At 40.7% G+C, this 21,443-nt stretch overlaps 1 protein-coding gene and 1 long non-coding RNA gene across 2 annotated transcripts in view; one reads left to right on the top strand and one right to left on the bottom strand.

The window, feature by feature from the left end:
- The window catches only part of PLXDC2 (plexin domain containing 2), a 459,866-nt gene extending 443,677 nt beyond the window's left edge, over positions 1–16,189 (bottom strand). Inside the window, exon 1 of the mRNA XM_010385741.2 lies at positions 15,437–16,189. Within this exon, the coding sequence (XP_010384043.1) occupies positions 15,437–15,548 (112 nt within the window). The 5' untranslated portion in view covers positions 15,549–16,189. The remainder of the gene's footprint in view (positions 1–15,436) is intronic.
- A 2,032-nt stretch (positions 16,190–18,221) lies between these two features.
- LOC115900367 lies at positions 18,222–20,197 on the top strand. Its single transcript, XR_004060012.1, has 2 exons — positions 18,222–18,265; positions 19,726–20,197. It is a non-coding gene; the product is annotated as an uncharacterized LOC115900367 (long non-coding RNA).
- The last annotated feature ends 1,246 nt before the right edge of the window (positions 20,198–21,443 follow it).

Genomic DNA, 21,443 nt, shown 5'->3' with positions numbered 1-21,443 from the left:
CAACTACAAGTATGGGTTTGTCCCTTGCACTATATCCACGTTATATACATGCATATAGTCTCTTGTAAATCACACCCCTTATGTATAGAAACCATGTCTTTTTCTATCTCCCGCAGTGAATTACAAAATTCAATTGACAGTAGAAACATCTTCCAATTGAAGTTACGCTGGTGGAGGAAAAGGTTAACTAATATAAAAATTAGGCAAATTGAACTTCACAGAGATATTTCAAATTATATGATGAAACGTCATATATTTTAAGTACACATCACACATACATGTGTAACATATGGCAGTCTCCAACTTATGTATAAAGAATATGAGATAGAATGGCTAGGTTTCCAATTAACCTACAACAGCCTATTTTATTTCTAATAAGTGCATTGATGCATTCCTCCGTGTTTCTTTTTAATTACTGATTAGTTATCGAATAAATGAATGGAAAGAGAAATGAGTCAATGCATTTATTAGACGCAAGACAGACCTTTGCGGGCTATTCAGTAAGTCAGTCAACAATTTTTAAATTAAGAGCCTACTATGTGGTAGGTGCTATGTCTGGAGTGTAGTTATGCTATTTTTGTTTTATTTTTAAATTTTTAAAGTTCGGGAGAATCCCAATAAAAAAATATTAAACAAAATGAATAAGCATTGGCTATGGAGCACTGATGGTCTGTTTGATAGGATTTTTGCCTCTTCTTTCTGGGTACAGATTATTGGACTAACAAAAGCTATGATATGTCATCCATAAAAGACTTAAAGCTCTGGGTGCATACCCAGTGATGAGATTGCTGGGTCAATAATATAAATCATTCTACCGTAAAGACACATGCACGCAAACGTCCATTACAGCACTATTTACAATAGCAAAGATGTGGAATCAATCTAAATGTCCATCAATGGTGGACTGGATAAAGAAAATGTGATACCTATACACAATGGAATATTATGCAGCCACAAAAAAGAATGAGATCATATCCTTTGCAGGAAAGTGGATGGAGGACATTATCCTTAGCAGACTAATGTATGAACAAAAAACCAAATATCACATGCTCTCACTTATAAGTGAGAGCTAAATGATGAGAACATATAGGCACAAAGAGGGGAACAACAGACACTGGGGTCTACTTGAGGGTGGAGAGTGGGAGGAAGGGGAGGAACACTAAGCTTACTACCTGGGTGACAACAAACCCCCGTGGCACAAGTTTATCCGTATAACAAACCTGTACAAGTACCCCTGAGCCTAAAATAAAAGTTAAAAAGAAATGAGTTACAGCCTTCTCTTTCATGGTTTTCCAGTGCCTGGAAAGTTTACCTATACCCACAGGAAAAATAAAATGACGACAGGAATTGCCGACCAAATAAAGGAAGACAGTAAGTGAAACACCAAGAAAGATGAGAAAAAGAAGACCCAGGTACAAGAATTGAATATGTAATATCAGAATGGGACAAAATTTACCCAAGAAAACCAACAGAGAAGAAATAATCTATCACAGTCACAAATTATGACTTATCTGGTGAATGGCACTCGACATCTGAGATTTGAATCATTTTAATGCTCATTGATAATATGTCCTACCAAATGAAATTATGCAGAAAAAATCATTAAGTATTTATTAATTGCGTTCTATGAAAAGGTGCACTATGAAAGGGGCCAAGAAAACAAACAAGCAAAAAAAAAAAAAAAAAAGGAAACAAACCTTGGTTCCTACCCTCATAGAGCTTACAATTTAGTGGGAAGAATAGTCCTCAATTGAATACTTATACAAATAGCAATATAATTGAACACTTTGATGGATCTCTCAAGACTCTTTCAGTGGCAAGTAACAAATCCCAACTCAAAATCAGAATTTCCTGCTTTATCCGATTGGGCAGTCCAAGATGGCCTATGGATGGCTCTAGACTTTTATCTTCCTAATGCAGCAACTCCCAGGAAAAAAAAAAAAAACAAAAACAAAAAAAAACAAAACAAAACAAAAAAAAAACAAAAACCTTCCCTTTTCCAAAGCATAGTTAAAGAAAGACCGATTAGCCTGAGGTCCTAGGGTGAAGGTACACTCTGCATGGCCACTTTTAAGACACAAGCTGGTCATGGGAAATATGCCACTATTAAAAGAAACCAGGAGAATAACATAGAGTGGGGAGAGGACATTCCTAAATAATGGGAGGGTGCTGTTACCAAAGGATAGGGGAAAGAGATACTGAGGAGATAAAAATATCAGATGTTCAGACTGTACCATGAGTATAGAAGAGAGAAAGAACTCTGGAGAATGTTTCAATAAAAACAATAAAAGCCAAGGTAAGAAAAAAAAATGTGCTCTGAATATAAGAGAAACAAACCGTTGATTACATGGAAGAAGCTGACCTGAATGGATTAAAACGTGAGCAAGTGGATCACAATTAAAACCGTGAAAAGAGTTAACTCAAGTCACTGAGTGTGGTACTAAGAGATTGTATTGATCGTTTTGTTGAAAAATATTGAAAAGGCTGTCCAATGGTCTGTACCTGAAAAATCTCTTAAGTATCTATTTCCCAAGGGGAATTTCCCAGTTGGACTCTTTCACCTTGAGATAGGTGGAAAGCTAATTATGCAAATTTCATGGCTCTATCTCTAATTTCTATTTCATTCATTGTTTATCCATATATCATTTTTAACTACGGAATTCTCCCCAGAGAAGCAAATAAACGAGTTTTAATATTTTATCAGACAATTCAAGTTGTGGGTTATAAATTATTAGAGAGGATTAAAATCTTGTCCTTTCACAGTCTTTGAAATGTTATTCAGATTTACAAAGCTCAGAAATTTAAAACTGCTCTTGATAACACCGGTTAAACTATCCCTTTCTTTGTTCTTGCTAGCTCAGTATATGACTGGATCATTTGTAAATCATCCTTTGTAAATGAGTTCTCAGTTCTTCACAAATATATATGACAAATTCTCTTACTTTGCAGTCACTCCATCTCTACCTTCTCTGTACATTCTGTCTTTTTTTATTTTTTTATTTTTTACTTTTGAGATGGAGTCTCCCTCTGTCGCCCAGGCTGGAGTGCAGTGGCATGATCTTGGCTCACTGCAACCTCCACCTCTTGGGTTCCAGTGATTCTTGTGCCTCAGCCTCCGAGTAGCTGGGACTACAGGTGTCTGCCACTATGCCTGGCTAATATTTTGTATTTTTAGTAGAGGCCTCCCAAAGTGCTGAGATTATAGGCATAAGCCCCCGTGTCTGGCCTGTCATTGATATTTTAACCCAGGACATCACATTACAGAAATTGTGACTTAGACATTTTGCCCAAAGAAACATGTGGTAAGAAAGTATCAACAAAACTCTTTGCATGAGGGATAAACCCGAACAAACACAGCACCATTTATAAAAGTGGAACACTAACAAGCATCCTACAGCAAATTTTCAGAGAGCTTCCTATGCTTGGAGCTAGGGAGCATTGGGGAGTCAGTCACAGAAGGCGGGTTATAGTCAAATGCAGGCACAAGTAATTACTACTGATAATCAGTGAAACGATGAAGGCATCAAGGCTAAGTGGAGACCTGAAGGACAAAAAGCCAAAAAGCCAAAAAAAAAAAAAAAAAGGAGGAAAATGTGCTCCAAAAAGAGGTAAAGGCACGTGCAGAATTTCAGAACAGAGACAACGTACCGGGATCCTGGGGAAGGGCAGAAAGTGCTGAACTTGAACCTGAAGAGGTCAAACAGGACCAGATACCTTCAGCATTAGAGCAACAGAAAGGCACAGGAGTGGTTCCAACAGAGGAAGTACACAGCCAGATTTGCATTTTAGAAAGATCTTCCTGGCTGTGGAATGAAGAATGGGTTCCAGCAGGGCAATTTTGGAGGCAAGGTGGGAAGCCTATGCAGTAAGCCAGGCTAGAAAGGCCAGGCCTGTTGAAGACAGGACAGGAGAACTGGGGGCTGGAGAAAAGCCATCGGAAGTCAAACAAAAGTACTTGGCATAAAAAAAAAAATCAGCTTCTTATTGGCCATGCCTATTTTCAAACATTTCTTCTAAAAACAGCTTGACAAAACTGAGATTGCACCAGTCTGGCTTCCTGCATGGAACTGTTTTGCAATGTCCAGACAATGAGACTGTCATGTGCAGGATGACTTTAAATCTTGCTTGTTTTTAAAAATATCTGAAATGAACAACAGATGTTAAAAAGATAAAGAAGGCTAAACAACTAAGAAATAAAACAAGCTGCCTGGCTTTTCCACGTACTCCTGATTAAAAAAATATTCAGATCACCGAGCCTGAGTTCCGAGCCATAGCCAGTCAGGGACTGTGTGGAACTGGAGGTGGAGTTGACATTTTCAAATCAAACAAGAAAATTGTACCCCTTTCATTTGCAAATGCCTGTCGTCTAAATCAAATAACAAATTCTATTATGTATAGAGTGGTAGCAACTTGCAAACTGTACTCTCTTTCAAAGTAAATCTCCAATGGGATAGAAATGAATCAGCTAGCGAGCAAATGTTAAGGAGGATCCTAAAGCTTGGAGATTTTACCATTCTTTCCAAAGCTGTTTCTTAAGATGCAGCAAATTTAAGACAAAGTCTTTGTTGGAGCATTGCTGATCCAGAGATAGGATGCTAAGAGGCACTTTGCAAAAATATCATCGTGTCTATGTGTTACTTGCCTTGAGCTCACTCCTCCATTGTGATAGTTCCTAAGAAGCCAGGTGTTAACATTTCCTTCCCTTAGCTGAGTTGTCCATTTTAATTAAACTATCATTCCCCATTTGTTTCCTAGGAAACAATTAGATGTATGGTTAGTTTGATGATGTGATAAGAAAACCTCTCCGGCTCTCCATCTGGACATTTCATTTCAACTAAAAATGGTCACTGTCAAATAGTCACTATTAACAATTTGTTATGATGGCTGGGCGCAGTGACTCATGTCTGTAATCCCAGCACTTTGGTAGGCCGAAATGGGTGGATCACTTGAGGTCAGGAGTTGGAGACCAGCATGGCCAACATGGTGAAACCCCATCTCTACTAAAAATACATAAATTAGCTGGGTGTGGTGGCGCGCCTGTAGTTGCAGCTATTTGGGAGGCTGAGGCAGGAAAATCACTTGAACCTGAGAGGGGGAGGTTGCAGTGAGCCAAGATTGTGCCACTGCACTCCAGCCTGGGCAACAGAGTGAGAATCTGTCTAAAAAAAAGAAAAAAATTGTTATGAAACCCTGTGGTACTTGCTCTGGCCATTAGATGTTGTAGAAAAGAAATTACGTAGTCTCCCAGTTGTTTAGAAATGGAATTATTTACAAAATGACCCAGAGATTTAATAAGATTGCAATCAAAAGCCCAAAAGTTTGTAGCAAAATCTGAAATGTTTATTCTAAAATGGCTCTGGAAAAGGAAAGAACCTCCTAAAAGAGCCAGCTTCTGAAGAGCAAGAACAAGAAGGACGGGTTTGTCCCGTCAGATATAAAGACTTACTATAAAGCTATAGTAATTAAGACTGTGTATCAGTACAGGGATAATTATGGGTTCCCCCACCCCCTTTATCGTCAAAGTAGATTATCTCAGCAGGGCTTATTTCAGGATTTATCTTTTTGGAGTAGACCTTTCACAAACCCAATAACCCAGAAATTCTAGCTCTAAATATAAGCCAAGCATCTCCTGCATGTAAACAGGAAAATACATTTGCAGGGATGCTCCTACCCCCCCGTTCAGAAGAGCACTAATTATCCATGGATGGAAAACTGAATAAATCAGTTGTGGACGAGCAGATTACAATTAAGACCAACCCAAGTAGATGCAGTTGCTAAAAACAAAACAGCAAGTGATGTGATTTATTACACAACTCAGTCTCCACCAAAATTGTTTCACAACATAACCATCAGTATTTTGCAAGTCTTTCCATATTAACAAATGTGACCACAAGATTCCGATATAGGAGCTATATTTACTCCCACTTCACGTAAAACAAAAGGTTTTCATAAAATTCATTCATTTTGAACAAAAAAGTAAACATGTTTTAAAGCTACATAAAACTTTTAAAGCCAGGTTACAAATCAAATTAGGTACAACTATACATTATACAAGACATATAATATCCTATGCCAGTCTAACAAAACCAGCATAAGAAAATAAAGCACTGAGCAACATCTTTGTAATATAGCAAGAATGCTCTCAGACTAAAATGTGAAATAAAATTTGTTTTAACCTCACAAGTCAACTTGATTTTCACAGGGCATCCACAGTTTTCAAAGTATTAAAATATTCTTCAAATGTTTGTTGTATGACAAAATAATCTAAAATGACCCTCTTGTTTCTGCTCCAAACAAGCACCAAGGGAAAAAAAAGTGCAAAGACACAGTGGTATGGCTCTTAGTTCAATTTTTGTTTCTTGGAATTAGCAAATTAAATGGCGAAATGACAAGAACAACAAAAAACTCAAAGGTGCATATTCCCAGGACCTATATAAATAATAAATAGAATTAAAATGGCTAATATCAGAAGCAACAATTCTTGAAAGAATTATGGACAGGCAGTACATTTTGGGCAATCTTTAACATAAAACTGTGGACTGGCAAAATAATGAGGAGGTTAAATATTTTAAAATTGAAAGTTCAGGACAGGACTCCTTGAAGTCACAGGAACCCATATCCACTAAGAACATGACTCAGTATGCCAAATATTACTTCACATACACTTTGCATTGGAATATTTTGCAATGTAGATGGTATTTATGTAATTTGTATATGGACATTTCTCAATGAATTCAAGGGAAAAGATAGCAAAAGAAGAAGGAGAAGAGAAAGCCAAAAGGAGAAGTCGGCTGTAATACCAGACTTGCTCCCGCCAGCTGTGCCCACAGGAAGGTGAGTGGGCCCTTTTGACCAGACAGATGAACAAACAGACAGCATATAAATAACCAGGTTCATTAGGCCAGTGGTAGCTACAGCTTAAGTTTGTATGTCGGAAAGAATTAAGCAAAGAAATATAATAGATTCAGCATGAACAGTACCTGAAATGTACCTTAGATACTTTCCCATCTTAAAACTCATCGTAATCCCAGCACTTTGGGAGGCCGAGACGGGCGGATCACGAGGTCAGGAGATCGAGACCATCCTGGCTAACACGGTGAAACCCCGTCTCTACTAAAAAATACAAAAAACTAGCCGGGCGAGGTGGCGGGCGCCTGTAGTCCCAGCTACTCGGGAGGCTGAGGCAGGAGAATGGCGTAAACCCGGGAGGCGGAGCTTGCAGTGAGCTGAGATCCGGCCACTGCACTCCAGCCTGGGCCACAGAGCGAGACTCCGTTTCCAAAAAAAAAAAAAAAAACTCATCATTATTGGTGCATTTCATGCTCTAAATGATAAATTCTGCCTATCTTACTTCCCTTTTAGGCTTTAGGGAAATAAATATGTTATTGGATGTTCATGTTATGGTTTCAGAGAGAAAACGGTAGGAGTTACTACTGCAAGTGGATGCACACAGAAGCATAAAACTACTACCCAAAAAACATTATTGAATGTCCAACGTTCCATATTCCAGCTGGACCCAAGAATACAGTATCCCAATCTCAATGAACCAGAGTGTACTTACGAAGCATCATACTCAAAGAGAATATATCAGTTCTATTTAGACTTTTTGTATTACTGAACACTCCAAGGAATATATAGAAAATTGACTTTTAAATATTCGAATTCCTATTCAGTTTTTCCATAGGGCAAACTCTTAACATTCTCTCCATATTCTCAAAGCCTCAATGAGCTACACACCTTACCTACAGGATGAGACCTCGAGCGACATGGATTCTAAGGAAAATGTCCAATTATTGAGTAAAAAATAATTGAGGAATTGAGTAATAAGATTCCAGACAAGTAAAAAGGAAGTCAGTCTACATCTTGGCCTGTGACCCTCTCTTGACAAAAATCACAGACCGCTATCTATGATAAGGCCTCAAGCAGAAAGAGTGAGAACAGCCTATTTTAATTTGAAGGGTAGGGGAAAGGTACTAGTGCTTAGATCTGGTTTGATGGCCTCTGGAGGAAGAGATTAAAAGTCTGCATTTCCAGTAAGGTCACTTAGTGTCTGACCCCGTGTTCAGATCTGTAATCTTTAATGGGCTAATTCCAAACAGGTCCCTGACAAGACCTCTAATTCTATTTAAATATACAAATCTATACTATCGTTCCCCAGCTTACCACCTTTTTAATTAAAAAGAGGAAAATAAAACCAAACAATAAATATGAAATGAGTTCACTGTCTGGTTATAAACACATGTGGAATATTTTATATTCTCATCTTTTTTCAGTTATTATCCTGTTAATTTATAACACAATAAATAGTGGAAGAAACTGTCTTGATAAAAGCATCACTACTTACTCTGTCATTCTGTAGTAATCTGTTCCTTAGCTTAACAGAATCATTGTGTGGGAGGCAGTGAGGGAAGACATCCTGTGTGAACTCAGTGAAGAAAGACCTCTCAGAATGGAGTACTCTACAGAGATAATTAAAGCTTTGGGAAAATGTGCTCAGAATAAAGCCAAAGGGCTGGAATTCATCAGATTAAGAGAAAGCGGAAAGCAACTTAGTGATACACAACCTTATGTATTATGGCGATTCAATCTTATTTGCTTTTTTCCCAAATAAATGCCAAATTAGATTTTAAGTGAGAAAGGTAAGATGAAGACAGAGGTAAGCTAGCACACAAATGTAGGCCAGAACGTTTATATACTTGTTGGAGGTGGGCCACAAATTGTGGACTGAGATTTCAAGAAACCAAAATTTAAATGGTAAAACTCCTAGCCCCTATTTATAATGTCCAGAAGATACAAACAAGTTCAAAAGAACTATGTCTGTTATTGAAATATAAGGTCTCTCACCCTGTCTCTGTCTCTTTCTCTTTCTCTCTCATTTTCTCATGGCATAATATCTCGGGGAGCAGACACTGTGCAATGTATTGCAGAATATCCTCATCTACCTCTCTGTAACAGCTACCATAGCAAGTTTTTTATTATTTTATTTTTTGATATAGGGTCACACTCTGTTGGCCAGGCTGGAATGCAGTGGTGTAATCACAGCTCATTACAGCCCTGACCTCCTGGGTTCAAGCCATCCTCCCATCTGAGCCTACCAAGTAGCTGGGACTACAGGTGTGTACCACCATGCCCAGCTAATTGGAAAAAAAAAACAAACAAAAACTGTAGAGATGAGGTCTCCTCCCTATGTTGCCCAGGCTGGTCTCCAACTCATGGGCTCAAGCAATCCCCCTGTCTCGGCCTCCCAAAGTGTTGGGATTACAGGTATGGGCCACTGAACCCACCTCAAAACAAGTTTTATGATAATTTTTTTTTTTTTGGAGATGGAGTCTTGCTGTCACCCAGCTGGAGTGCAGTGGTTCATTGTCAACCGCCGCCTCCCGGGTTCAAGCTATTCTCCTGCCTCAGCCTCCCGAGTAGCTGGGACTACAGGTGTGTGCCACCACATCTGGCAAATTTTTTTATTTTTAGTACACACGGGGTTTCACCATGTTGGCCAGGATGGTCTTGATCTCCTGACCTCCTGATCTACCCACCTCAGACCCCCAAAAAAGTGTTAGGATGTTGGGATCTCAGGCGTGAGCCACCACGCCCAGCCGAGACAGTATTTCTAAAGCCTCCTTCATTATAGTTTAGTGGCATGAGGCCTAAAGACAGTTTAATTCAAAAGCAATCTCACAAGTAATCAAAATTATTTAGTAGTCTTCAGCTTCAGTGAAACGAAACACCACAACCACCATATATGTACGCATATGTACATATATATGTATACTGTATTTCAAGACATTAAATTAAAAACATAAGTAACTATGCAGTCAGAAACTAGCAGTATAGGAGAATAGTAGAATAAACTTTTTGAAAGTCCTATCTATCAACAGAAGGTTTAAGGTATATGACTGATTTTAAAATGGGCAAAGGGCCTAAAAATTGACATTTCTCCAAATAAGACAAAAAAAAAAAAAAATGGCCAACAGATGTATGACAAGGTCCTCAACATCACTAATCATTAGGGAAATGCAAATCAAAACCACAATAAGGTATCATGTCACACCTACTAATATTAAGATGGCTACTGTCAAAAAGACAATAGATAGTAAGTGTGGGTGAGGATGTGGAGAAAAGGGAACCCTTACACACCGTTGGTGGGAATGTAGAACAATATGAAGTTGCTTCAAAAAATTAAAAATAAACCCATCATATGAGCCAGCAATCTCTCTTCTGGATATATACCTGAAGAAAATCAGCCCCTTTAAGAGGTATCTTCACTCCCATGTTAATTGAAGCATTATTCACAATAGCCAAGATATGGAAACAACCTGAGTGTCCATTGATGAATAACTGGATGTATATTCCATATACATTGCATATGTAATGCATATCTATTCCATATCTAGTGCATATATATCATGTGTATTTCATATATATTATATATTGCATAGATAGTGCATATGTATTCTATATATTGCATATATAGTGCATATATATATGCACAATGGAATATTATTTAGCCTTAAAAAAGATCTTGCTGTTTGTGATAGCATGGATGAAGCTGGGGGACGTTGTGCTAAGTAAAATAATTCAGACACAGAAATACAAATGCAATTTGGTTTTCTCTTATACACAGAATTTGAAAATAAACAAGCATCATGTTGCACAGCTTAAATACATATTATTAAAAATAAAAATTAAAACAAATATTTTTTAAAGAAATATGTAAAAGAAAAAAGATAGGAGATTAAGAACGTGAGTGAACATTCACTCAGAAACCAGCAGGACAGAAGAATGGTTGAATGAAGTTTTGAAAGTGCCACCTAATAGCAGAAGGATAGTTTAGCAGGCTTCTGGATCTTATGCTTCGGTTTCAACAATGACTCTCTGAAGTTAGTTTTAAATGTATTTCTATCCTATTGATGGACAAAGTCTTAGCATGGGAATTATTTTAAAAGTCTCCCAAGGTGGCATTCAAATTAATAATTCAGCTTGAACTATAGTTCTATTCAGTTCAATTAAGTCCAACAACCATTTATTGCAACTATTTATTGGTAGTTGCCACAGCAGATTCAGAAATAAATGACAGCAGACCCTGACCTCAGGGACGTATGGTCTGGTCTAATAGAATACATGAGAGAGAGGCAGAAATGGAAAGAAAAGGAAACCCTACAGGTATCAAGCAAGTGCCTTTGAAGAAGGCATAAAGTGCACTGAGAATTCTAAGACAACACATCCTTTTGTGGAGAGTGTCATTTGAGATAAATCTGCAGGAAAAATTGGAAAATGGATGGATGGAGACGGACTTAGAAAAGGAAGAGCAGGAGGAATGGCAGAAGTGTTAATGCATGGTACACACTCAGGGAACTTCCAGCAGCTCATCTGGTGAGAGCATTCAAGAACAGGCAGGGGAGAGAGGGGGGGAAAGTGCTTGAGGCCACACTGCAATGGCTGTGAAGACCATGGAGAAGGGACTGTATTTAATGTGATGAGGAAGTAACTGAAGACTTTATTTATTTATTATTTACTTATTTTTATTTTTATTTTTTTGAGGCAGAGTCTTCCTTTGTCACCCCCCCCTGCCCCAAGGCTGGAGTGCAATGGCACTATCTCGGCTCACTGCTACCTCCACCTCCTGGGTTCAAGTGATTCTCCTGCCTCAGCCTCCCAAGTATAGCTAGGATTACAGGTGTCAGCCACCATGCCTAGCTAATTTTTGTATTTTTAGTAGAGATGGGGTTTCACCATGTTGGCCAGGCTGGTCTCGAACTCCTGACCTCAGGTGATCTGCCCACCTCGATCTCCCAAAGTGCTGGGATTACAGGCGTGAGCTACGGCACCCAGCCTGCAGCTGAAGACTTTAGATCCCATGATCAAGGTTGTTGATCAACTCATTCCTCTTTAAAAACATAATGTTTCTGCAATAGGAGATAGTTTTAGGAACAAATGACAAAACTAATTGATAAGGACATATATTTTCTACATCTCTGCATGAGAGTATCTGATTCTTGTAGTAAGGAAACCTGTCTGGAGCAAAATTAATATCTTTCATTATTAAGTTTTATTCAAATACATTCTCCCTGACAAGAGTTTATTTCTGAAGATCACACTGAAATGTGCAAATTCTCCTGATTATAATAATTCCAGGCTGGGTGCGGTGGGTCAAGCCTGTAATCCCAGCACTTTGGGAGGCTGAGGTAGGCAGATCATGAGGTCAGGAGTTTGAGACCAGCCTGGCCAATATGGTAAAACCCTGTCTCTACTAAAAATACAAAAATAGCCAGGCGTGGTGGTGGGCGCCTGTAATCGCAGCTACTCGGGAGGCTGAGGCAAGAGAATTGCTTGAACCCGGGAGGCAGAGGTTGCATTGAGCTGGAGATTGTACCACTGTACTCCAGCCTGAGTGACAGAGTGAGACTCCTACTCAGAATAATAATAATAATTCCAAACCTCTATGCAGACATTCATGAACAAACAAAAACATTATCTTTGACATAAATGTTCTACACTACAATTATGTCTCAGTCCAAACTTACCTAACTTCAAGCTTCAAAACTTTTATCTATTCTCTAAAGGAAAAAGAAACTCAGATTTCATATTTTTAAAATTTTGCATGTAGCCTCAAGTCATTGATAAAATAATTAACCTGTCCTTTGTCCAACAATATGGACAGATATCCATTTTATAATAAATATTCACTTGAATTAAACCCTCTATTATACTATTTTGCTCTAGGTTTATATGCAAACAAACTTTAGTGATTATGTCTCAACAGCAACACACTCATAACAAACTCTACAAATTAGTAATAATTCAAAGTAAATTGTTTAACTCCAACAAAAGCAGGAAATAACAGAAAAAAATCTTTAACCAGAGAAAGAACAACTAAAATAAGTGTAAATTATATGATAAACATAAACTACTTCCCTCTAAAACAGAAAAGGGAATAGAGGAAATTAGCAGTTTCTCTGCCCTCTGGTGGCAATAAAATCAACTGCAGCATTTACTAAAGTAATGCAAAATAAAAAGTCCCTGTTATGAAATCAGATATTTTTCCAGTGCCAAAATGTCTGTAATAAAAATCCTGATTGTTGTGTGCCAAATTTCAAGACTGTTGGACTTTCCCCCCCATATCGAACTTTTATATAGACTAGTTTACAAAAAAATTGTGTATTTTTTGTTTCACCTTGCCATTTTTATATATTCAGTAAGCTAACCATTTAATTACAATATTTTCTTCATAAAACTACATGTAAATTGATGTCCAGGAAAGAAGCTACTTTGGTTTATAAAAGTCTTTGAAAATTTGCCAAGGAATTTAAAATCATTCTTTTAAAAATCAATCCTATCAATATATGGGCTTCTAGAGTATATTTCTCATCAGAAATATTCAACTAGCTTAAAATACCAGTACACTGATGTTGAACATTTTAAGTATTTTATATTTCCCACAGCAAGAGCTTTTAATTATATCGCCAATCTTACTTCGGGATGAATTTCATCCTCAATTTCTGAACTTCCTGGCATAGCAAGTGTGTGTGTGTGTATGTATCTCTGTGTGTGTGTACATATATTCTTTTTTCAGTAACATTACTGGAAAAGGTTTATAAAAAGATAAACATTTGCTGGCATTTATTTATTTATTTATTTATTTATTTTTACTGCAAATGCAGTTTTTATTCCTAGTGCCAAAGAAGTTTTTAAATAAACAACTTGGGATGCATATTGGCACACATATCCTTTTAGCCTCGTTTGTGGTGGAATAAATTGTTTTCATTAAGCATCTATTCATACCATGAATAAGCACATGAAAATTACTGTTGCAATTTTTAAATAAATGTGTTCTTTCCTGGAAGGCTAAAAGTGTTATTTTTTTCCGACCAGTGAAACGTATCAGAGAAATAAACAAAAGGTATAGTCTACTGTCATAAATCATACACAGTCAAGAACAACCTATGTCCATTAATGCAGAGCAATTAAATGTGACAAAGACAAATCAACGCCCAAGAAATCTGCATTTTATTCTCAGCTTTAAAAGTATTGTCATCCTATTGCCTCCCTACACATACACCCCAACACATACACCCCAACACACACACCCCTCCAACCATAAATAAGAGCGCAGAGTCAGTATCTGTGTTTTATCTAGAACAGTTTACACCAGGGACAGGCGAAGTGTTGTGACTGTCTTCTAAGTGGCGGCTTGGTAAATTTCACTCAAGGGTTTCCTTCAGGATCTTCAAGATTCACCTTGCCTGGCATCCCCAGGTGTACCCCCAGCCTTCCATCTGTGACTCTCAAGTTTGACTGTTGAGGACGCATGCATACTTTCTGGGCAATAATTTAAATTACACACACACACACACACACACACACACACACACACACACACACACACACACACACACACACACACACCAGAAAAGAACAAATTGATTATCCTAAGCAGTAAGTTTTCGTTTTCTTTTATTTTCCCTCCAAGTTTTTTCTTTTTTTCTCGTTTCACCTCCTCTCGAAGTCCATCCGAGTTCACCAATTTCTGCCAAGATCTCTTTCTGTCTGTGTCTTCACTTTCTTCACTGAAAGGCAGAAATGGGGAATAGGCACCCAGTTCGCGGTGGGCAGGGTCCCAGGAGGCAGCCCTGCGCCTTCCGCTCGGCGATCGTCCCAGGGGCGCGGCTCCCCGCAGGACGCGCACCTGCCAGGAGAGCCACTAAGAGGATGCAGAGGTTGGGGGTCCTCTCGGGGACAAAATCAGGGCACTCTGAGGAACCCTCTGCGCGTTCAGGCCTGTCTGTGAAGCTGGCAGGCGGAGGACAATGGGAGCAGGGGTAAGCATCCAGAGGCGCGCCCGCCCCCACCTTTCCCACCTGCTCCCCACCTTTGTGCCGGCCGCACCTACCCCACTCCACTTCCAGGGCCCGCTTGGCCCAGTTCACTAGACTGAGCTACTGGGGATCGCCAGGGGAAGGCAGCTGCTGCCACAGGGAATTTTCTCACGCAGAGGGGAGACCGGCAATCCCTGGCTTTCACCAAGTCCCCCACCCACCCCACATCACACACTCGCTTAATTTAACCAGCAGCGAGGAAGGAGGAGGAGCCGTAGAGCACGCAGCCTGGAGATGCCAGGTCCTAGGAGATGTATCCACAGAAGCAGCTTGCTCTCACAATGGAGCCCTCCCGGGGCTACTTGGGGGAGACAGTACTACCCCCTGCCGCCCAGGTGAAGTAAGCCCGAAAGCCTCAAGAAAACCCCTAGTCCCCGGCGTCCTTCTCTTGTTAACCCTCTTTTCCCCATTTGGGAAGCCTAAGTTTACCCGAAAAGCAACTGCAATAAGTTTCCCAAGGGCAGACAGGTGATGTAGGGGGAGAGAGTAGGGGGAATGAGAGTTCCAGGAAGGTCTTCAGCTGCGCACAAAATCAAAAAGCCAAAGTGCATCTTACTTACCAAGGATTTGGTCTCCTGGTTTCCCATCGGCGAACCGAAACTGGTCCGTAAAGAAGTGGCAAAGTAACACAACTCCTGCAGCGGCCAGGTCGGCCCTCGGGAACCTCGCCATGCCGCCGCCGCCACCTCCCTACCCAGCCCGCCAGTCCTTCGCCGGTGCTCGGGGGCTCCCGATGCAAGAGGCGCGACCGGGCCAAGCGCTGCGGATCGGTCTCGATGGGACCCGGAGGCCTTCGTAAATGTCCCTGCGATTTCACAGTAAGGAACCGAGAAGAGTAAGAAGCGAACGCGAGCAGGAGCGCAGCCCTCTCCGGACCTCTGGGGCTCTCTTTGCAACTTGCCACACTCGCAGCCCTCACCCGACTCTGAACAACACTGCGGGGAGGAAAGGCCACTTGCAGCCGGGGCTCGCAAACTGTCGGTTCCACTCGGACAGCGCCACCCCGGTGCCCGCAGACGGTGACTTCCGAGCCCCAGCGATGCGCTCCACTGCGTTCAAAACAGATCTAATTCCACAGCCAGCGCCGCTGCTGCCTGCTCCAGATCCACTAGGGCTGGTCGGCTCTGCAGGAACTTTCCTCTGTCTCGGGATGGCCCCGGCAGGAGGTTTTTAGGTTTGCGGGAAGGAGGTTGATGGCGAAACCCTCCCGACAAGTTTTGCTTCTTTTCTTCGCCCGACGCAGGGCGCGCGTCCTTTCTCGCAGCGGGAGGAATGGGCAGCTCCAAAGAGCTGAGCCCTGGGAACGTTCGGGCTGCAGCAGTCTGAGGTCCGAAGGCAGGAAAAAAAAAATGTGTGTGTGTGTGTTTGTGTGTGTTTAAAAAAAAAAAAAAAAAAAAAAAAGGAAGAAAGGAAAAGGGTGGGGTGGGAGGGAGTCAGGCTAGAACCTATCGGGAGAGGGTTCCTCCAGGCTCAGGAGGAGGTGGCCCCAAGCCCCCGCGGAGCCCCAGGAGTTTGGTGGCGGAGGAGGCGCTGCCGTCGCCACGCTCCCCAGCGCTCCTGCTCCACACTTTGAGGAGGGAAGGCAGCTCGCAATTTGCCAGATCTGCCGCCGCACCCTCCTCCTCCTCCCTCCGCCCTCCCCTTCGCTCCTCCAGGCTTCTCCCACCTTCCTCCCTGCAACTGGCAGCCCGCACCGACCTGTCCAATGACTGCACTTTCCTCGGGGCTGGCTGAGGAGTCGCCGCCAACAGATTAAGCCGGGGGAGCCTAGCGAAGGGGAGGGAGAGGGCCACTCCAGCCCTGCGCGCCCCCGGCAGCCGGCTGCCCCCGAGCGCGGGGAGAGGGGACGAGTCCGGGGAGCTAGCGGGGGAGCGCGGGGCCGTACCTCCGCGCTGCCTTGACGCCATCCCCGCACTCTGCTCGCGCGTCCTGGGCAGCTCCGCCAACTGCTCCCCCCACCCACCTGGCGTCCAGGCCGCCTTCGCGCCCGACTGCGGGGGGCCATCGCGCCCCGCCCCAACCCTGGCGGTGTCTCCCTGGGCACGAAAGGGTTAACCATAGTTCGCTCCCTCCCGGAGGCTGGGTCTGGCAGTGGCTGGGTGTGGAGAAAGCAAAGGAGAGCCTGTTAGGTTACCGACTCCACGAAGCCCCCTCGGACCCCAGCCCTGCGCGGGAGGGTGGCGGAGGGTGGCGCGCCGCAGCGTGGTCCCCGCCGCTGCCGCCGTGGCTTTGTGAAGTGTCAGCGGGGGCGAAAGCGAGAGTTTAAAGGAACAGGAGGCCCATTGAATTTCCTACCGGGGCTTTCAGGGGATCTGGCTCCCCGGTTTGTTTTTGTTTTTTCACTTCGGGGATCTGTTTCCGCGTTAACCCTTGCCGGCCCTCTCGTTAGTTATATTATTTTGCATACAGTTAATCATTTTTGAAAGAGAAATACAAGGAAAAGAAGCAAAGCGCTATTGGTTAAAAGTACAGGATCTAAAGCCCGGATAGCCTGGGCTGGAATTTCACCTGCCCTGCAAGGAGCAATTTATCTCCTAGCCTCAGTTATCCATCCATCAAATGGAGAGAATTAGAGTAACGCCCTTATAAGGTGGTTGCAACGGATTGGATGAGTTAGCTCTATATTTAATAAATGTAGAACATTGCCTACCGCAAAGTACGTGGCTTTAAGTGTTTCCGAAGCAAAAGTGAGAGAAGACTTCAATCACGTAACAAATTTCCATGTGTTCTAAGTTCAAGTTCCTTTCCACTCCAAGTTCTGAAGAGTCTATGGATGCTGTCAATAGATGTCTCAGCTTGCAACAAAACCCACTGGAAGTGGATCCAGATAATCAATCTACCTTTGCAAATGTGATGCTCAAAGGATGGCTCTCTCACAAGAAATGTGTTTCCCTTAATCCAATACTCAATTTGCTCTTTATTTCCAAACAACAGATATACACGAATAAACACAAACATATGTCACGCCTACAAGTCTTTATTATGCCAGGACCCTGGCTCTTCCCTGAGCTTTCCTCCCATAGGTTGATTTCTACTTAGGTAACGATTCTTCTATTTCTGCTTAACCAGGAGTGTTTAAATTCCATGTAATATTACATCTGAATTTGAGTACCTAGATACATACCTGCTTAAAATCAAGTTTGAAAACTGAGTCTTCTCATCAAAACTTGATTGTGTGGTTGACCCTTGAACAACAGGGGTTTGAACTGGGAGGGTCCACTTTGGCATGGATTTTCTTCCTCCTCTGCCACCCCAACACAGCAAGACTAACCCCTCCTCTTCCTCCTCCTCTTCAGTCCACTCAGTATCTCTTCCTCCTCCTCTTCAGCCCACTCAATGTGAAGACAATGAGGATGAAAGTCTGATGATCTACTTCCACTTAATAAACAGTGAGTATATTTTATCTTCCTTATGATTTTCTTACAACAGTGGGGTATTAGTAGTTAAGTTTATGAGAAGTTGAAATTGTACATGAATTTTCTACTGTGTAGGGGGTCCGTTCCCCTGACCCCCATACTGTTCAAGGGTCAACTATAGTTTAATTGATGCTGATTCTTTCTGAGAATCATAAATCCATGTGGAAAGCATCCCAAAATATTCTGCACAACTCCAGCTCCCATCATATCTAAAATAATGGGGAATCCAGCAGAAACCATTTCAAGAAAGCACCTCTTTTTTTAGACTGGGCTATTTCTCCTTCTTTCACAGTAGAAAAATAGGTGTATCCTCCTCTGAGAACAATGAAATCCCCACCTATCCTTGCTATCATTTTCTTTCTTTTTTCCTTTATTATTTTATGTGCGTCTTCGCAGCGTTCATTTTTTCTTGTTACTTGGGGTCATCAATGCTCTGCCCTCCTGAATGAAACTATATATTTTTTGTAAGCAGAAATTTGATGCCAAAATTTGAAAGGGGGCTAAATGGTCATTCAGGGTCAGTCGGGAAAGACTTTTATATGTTTGGTTAAGTCACTGATGCTGCTGAATTGTACTGGTTTACTCCTATCTCAATTTTATTGTGAAGAGATACACACAGTAAATGCAGAAGTATGGGAGAAGATACAAGTAAGCAGAACGCAATCATGCTTGATGAGATTTGCTGTTCAGAAATAAAGATGAAAGAGCAACATTGTATAACAATAAACTCAAGCTTTGATCATTTGTCTTAAATGTTGATGAATAATTATTTTTAAAAGTATATTCTGCCTTTACATTGTGGCAAGGAACGAATAAATAAAATGTATGTAGGACAGTATGCTCAGAGTGAAATGGAAAAAGTAGATTACTCTTATCATTCTGGCTAAAGTAGGGTATTTTGTGGCCTAAATTATTTGGGTTTGCCATATACATTTCACCACAGTAGAAGTGTCTCTTTCCATTTTGTAGTAACAAAGTAAGCGTTCGTGGAAGATGTTACATCTTCCATCTGACAGGAGGGAGAGATATAGTAATGGCTGGAGGTCTGTTTGTATTTACTATAGATGTAGGAAAAGAATTAGTGGTTCTTTCACCCACTCCCTTCATTTTAGTTAATCTCTCAAAGAACAAATGAATCAGGAACCACAAATGAATAGCACTTAGATTCTTTGTCCATGACAAAGATCTGGAATTCATATGACACTCTCTCCTTTAAAATAATATATCAGAATCATTCTCAACAACATAGAACTCTGGGCAAAGATTAGCATGTGATCTATTGCTGTGTGGATTTCAAATCTGTTTACAACCCTTATCTCTACCAAGCTTCAGAGAGATTTTTACACATTCCAAGTGCAATACTATCTATAGAAATGTACTTACAATTAATCACCTTGTTTCATCTCTGTCTTTAACAATGTTGTGTTTCCTAGGACCTGTCCAAAATTGGAACTTGGCTAACAGGATGCTGAAGAAAACAGCATACTCCCTTGGAAATGAGATTCTATACATGCTGTAGAATACTTGACATTTATTATAATCTTTTCTTAACTATTCAGGAAATAGTTTTTGTCCATTTTAACAGGATTTGTTAAAACTTTCTACAATTGCTGTCAGATAAAGGGAAATTGCTATTAGTGAATTGCTTTTATTCAGTCCAAATATTATGACCTTTCTTCTAGGTCTCAGCAATTCCTCTCCCTCCTCATTTGGTAGGGCTAATTTTTGACCTCTGGTATGCAATTACAAGACTCGTTTGTTCATCTTGGCTGATCTGCTCTCAGAATAAACTGGAATTCTATTGTACTGTTGATGGGTAATTCCAGCTTTTTGTTCTTTACAGTTTTAAGGAGAAAATTTTATCAATTCGGCATTTGAAATGAATAAACATCTTTTTAAAACTTACTTAACAGCTAACATAACTCTTTTTAATTGGAGCGTTTCACATACAAGAATACTTTATGCCTTTTAGCCTCCTATAAATACTGCATGTACTATTTAGATGAAATTAACAATATAGGCACATTCATAATGAAACAATATCCTGCATTAACATGGCATACATGTTTATAGTCTCCTTTCTGAATCTGAATGAACTAAAGTGGTTTTGACCAGTAAATAGCAAAGCATAAAAATGTAGAAAAAAAAAAAAGTAGAAAAGATGTTAATAAAATGGAACACTATATTCTCAAAAGGGGGTAGGAGCATTATGTTATCTTTATTTTTAAATGGCAACATTGTATTATAGAAACTTAAATCTTATTCCCAAATTGTGCTCAAAGATAGGTTAAATTCCTGCATTTTGCTAATAAAGGAAAATGGGCAAGTGCTCAGCAAGCACTTAGTGAATTGAAAAATGAAATAAACATGTTAAAGAATATGCTGTACAATGCAGAGTGATGGGGCACATGGAAAAGTTCTCAAGTGATTATTGCTTTGGACACAGTTGTCAGCCTTATAGCCTATCCAGATTTTGCTAAACTGATGGAAATATCTAAACTGCAGGAAATTTGACTCTCAAATATCAGCCCCAGGAGAAATTGTGCTTCTGCAGAGCCCCTAGTGGAGGCTGTTACTCCTGGCACAGATCACAGGGCTTCTTGTGTTGGAGGCAGGACTGCTCTGATTCCCATAGGCACCACCACTGCTAGTGTCCGCCAACATGACTTGTACTGAATTTCCTTTCCTCATCTTGCATTCATCCTGTTTTCTTTTGCCCTAGATTTCCAGTCTTTTTATTTCCATCTCTACAAAATTTTTATTGATATATAATTTACATAGCTTAAGATTCACCTTTTTTAAGTGTACACTATTCAGTGGTTTTTAGTATGCCCACAAGGTGGTAAAGTCCAGACTACCATCTAATTCCAGAACATGTCATCACTCCAAAAAGAAACCCCATATCCGTTAACAATCACTGCCCATTCCCCTTTCTCCTCAGCTCCTGGCAAACACTAATCTACTTTCTGTCTCTGGGAATTTGTTCCTTCCGGAGAGCTCACATAAATGGAATCATACGGTATATGGACTTTTGTGTCTGATTTCTTTTGGTTAGCATGTTTTCAAATTCGCCCATGCTGTTGACTATATCTGTATTTTGTTCCTTTTTATTTCCAATAATATTCCATTGAATTATACTATGGAAAAAGAT

This window comes from Rhinopithecus roxellana, chromosome 11, assembly GCF_007565055.1.
Source record: "Rhinopithecus roxellana isolate Shanxi Qingling chromosome 11, ASM756505v1, whole genome shotgun sequence".
NCBI classification, from domain to species: Eukaryota; Metazoa; Chordata; class Mammalia; order Primates; family Cercopithecidae; genus Rhinopithecus; species Rhinopithecus roxellana.
Note: the sequence above shows the minus strand (reverse complement) of the source record. Positions and strands in the feature narration are given on the sequence as shown.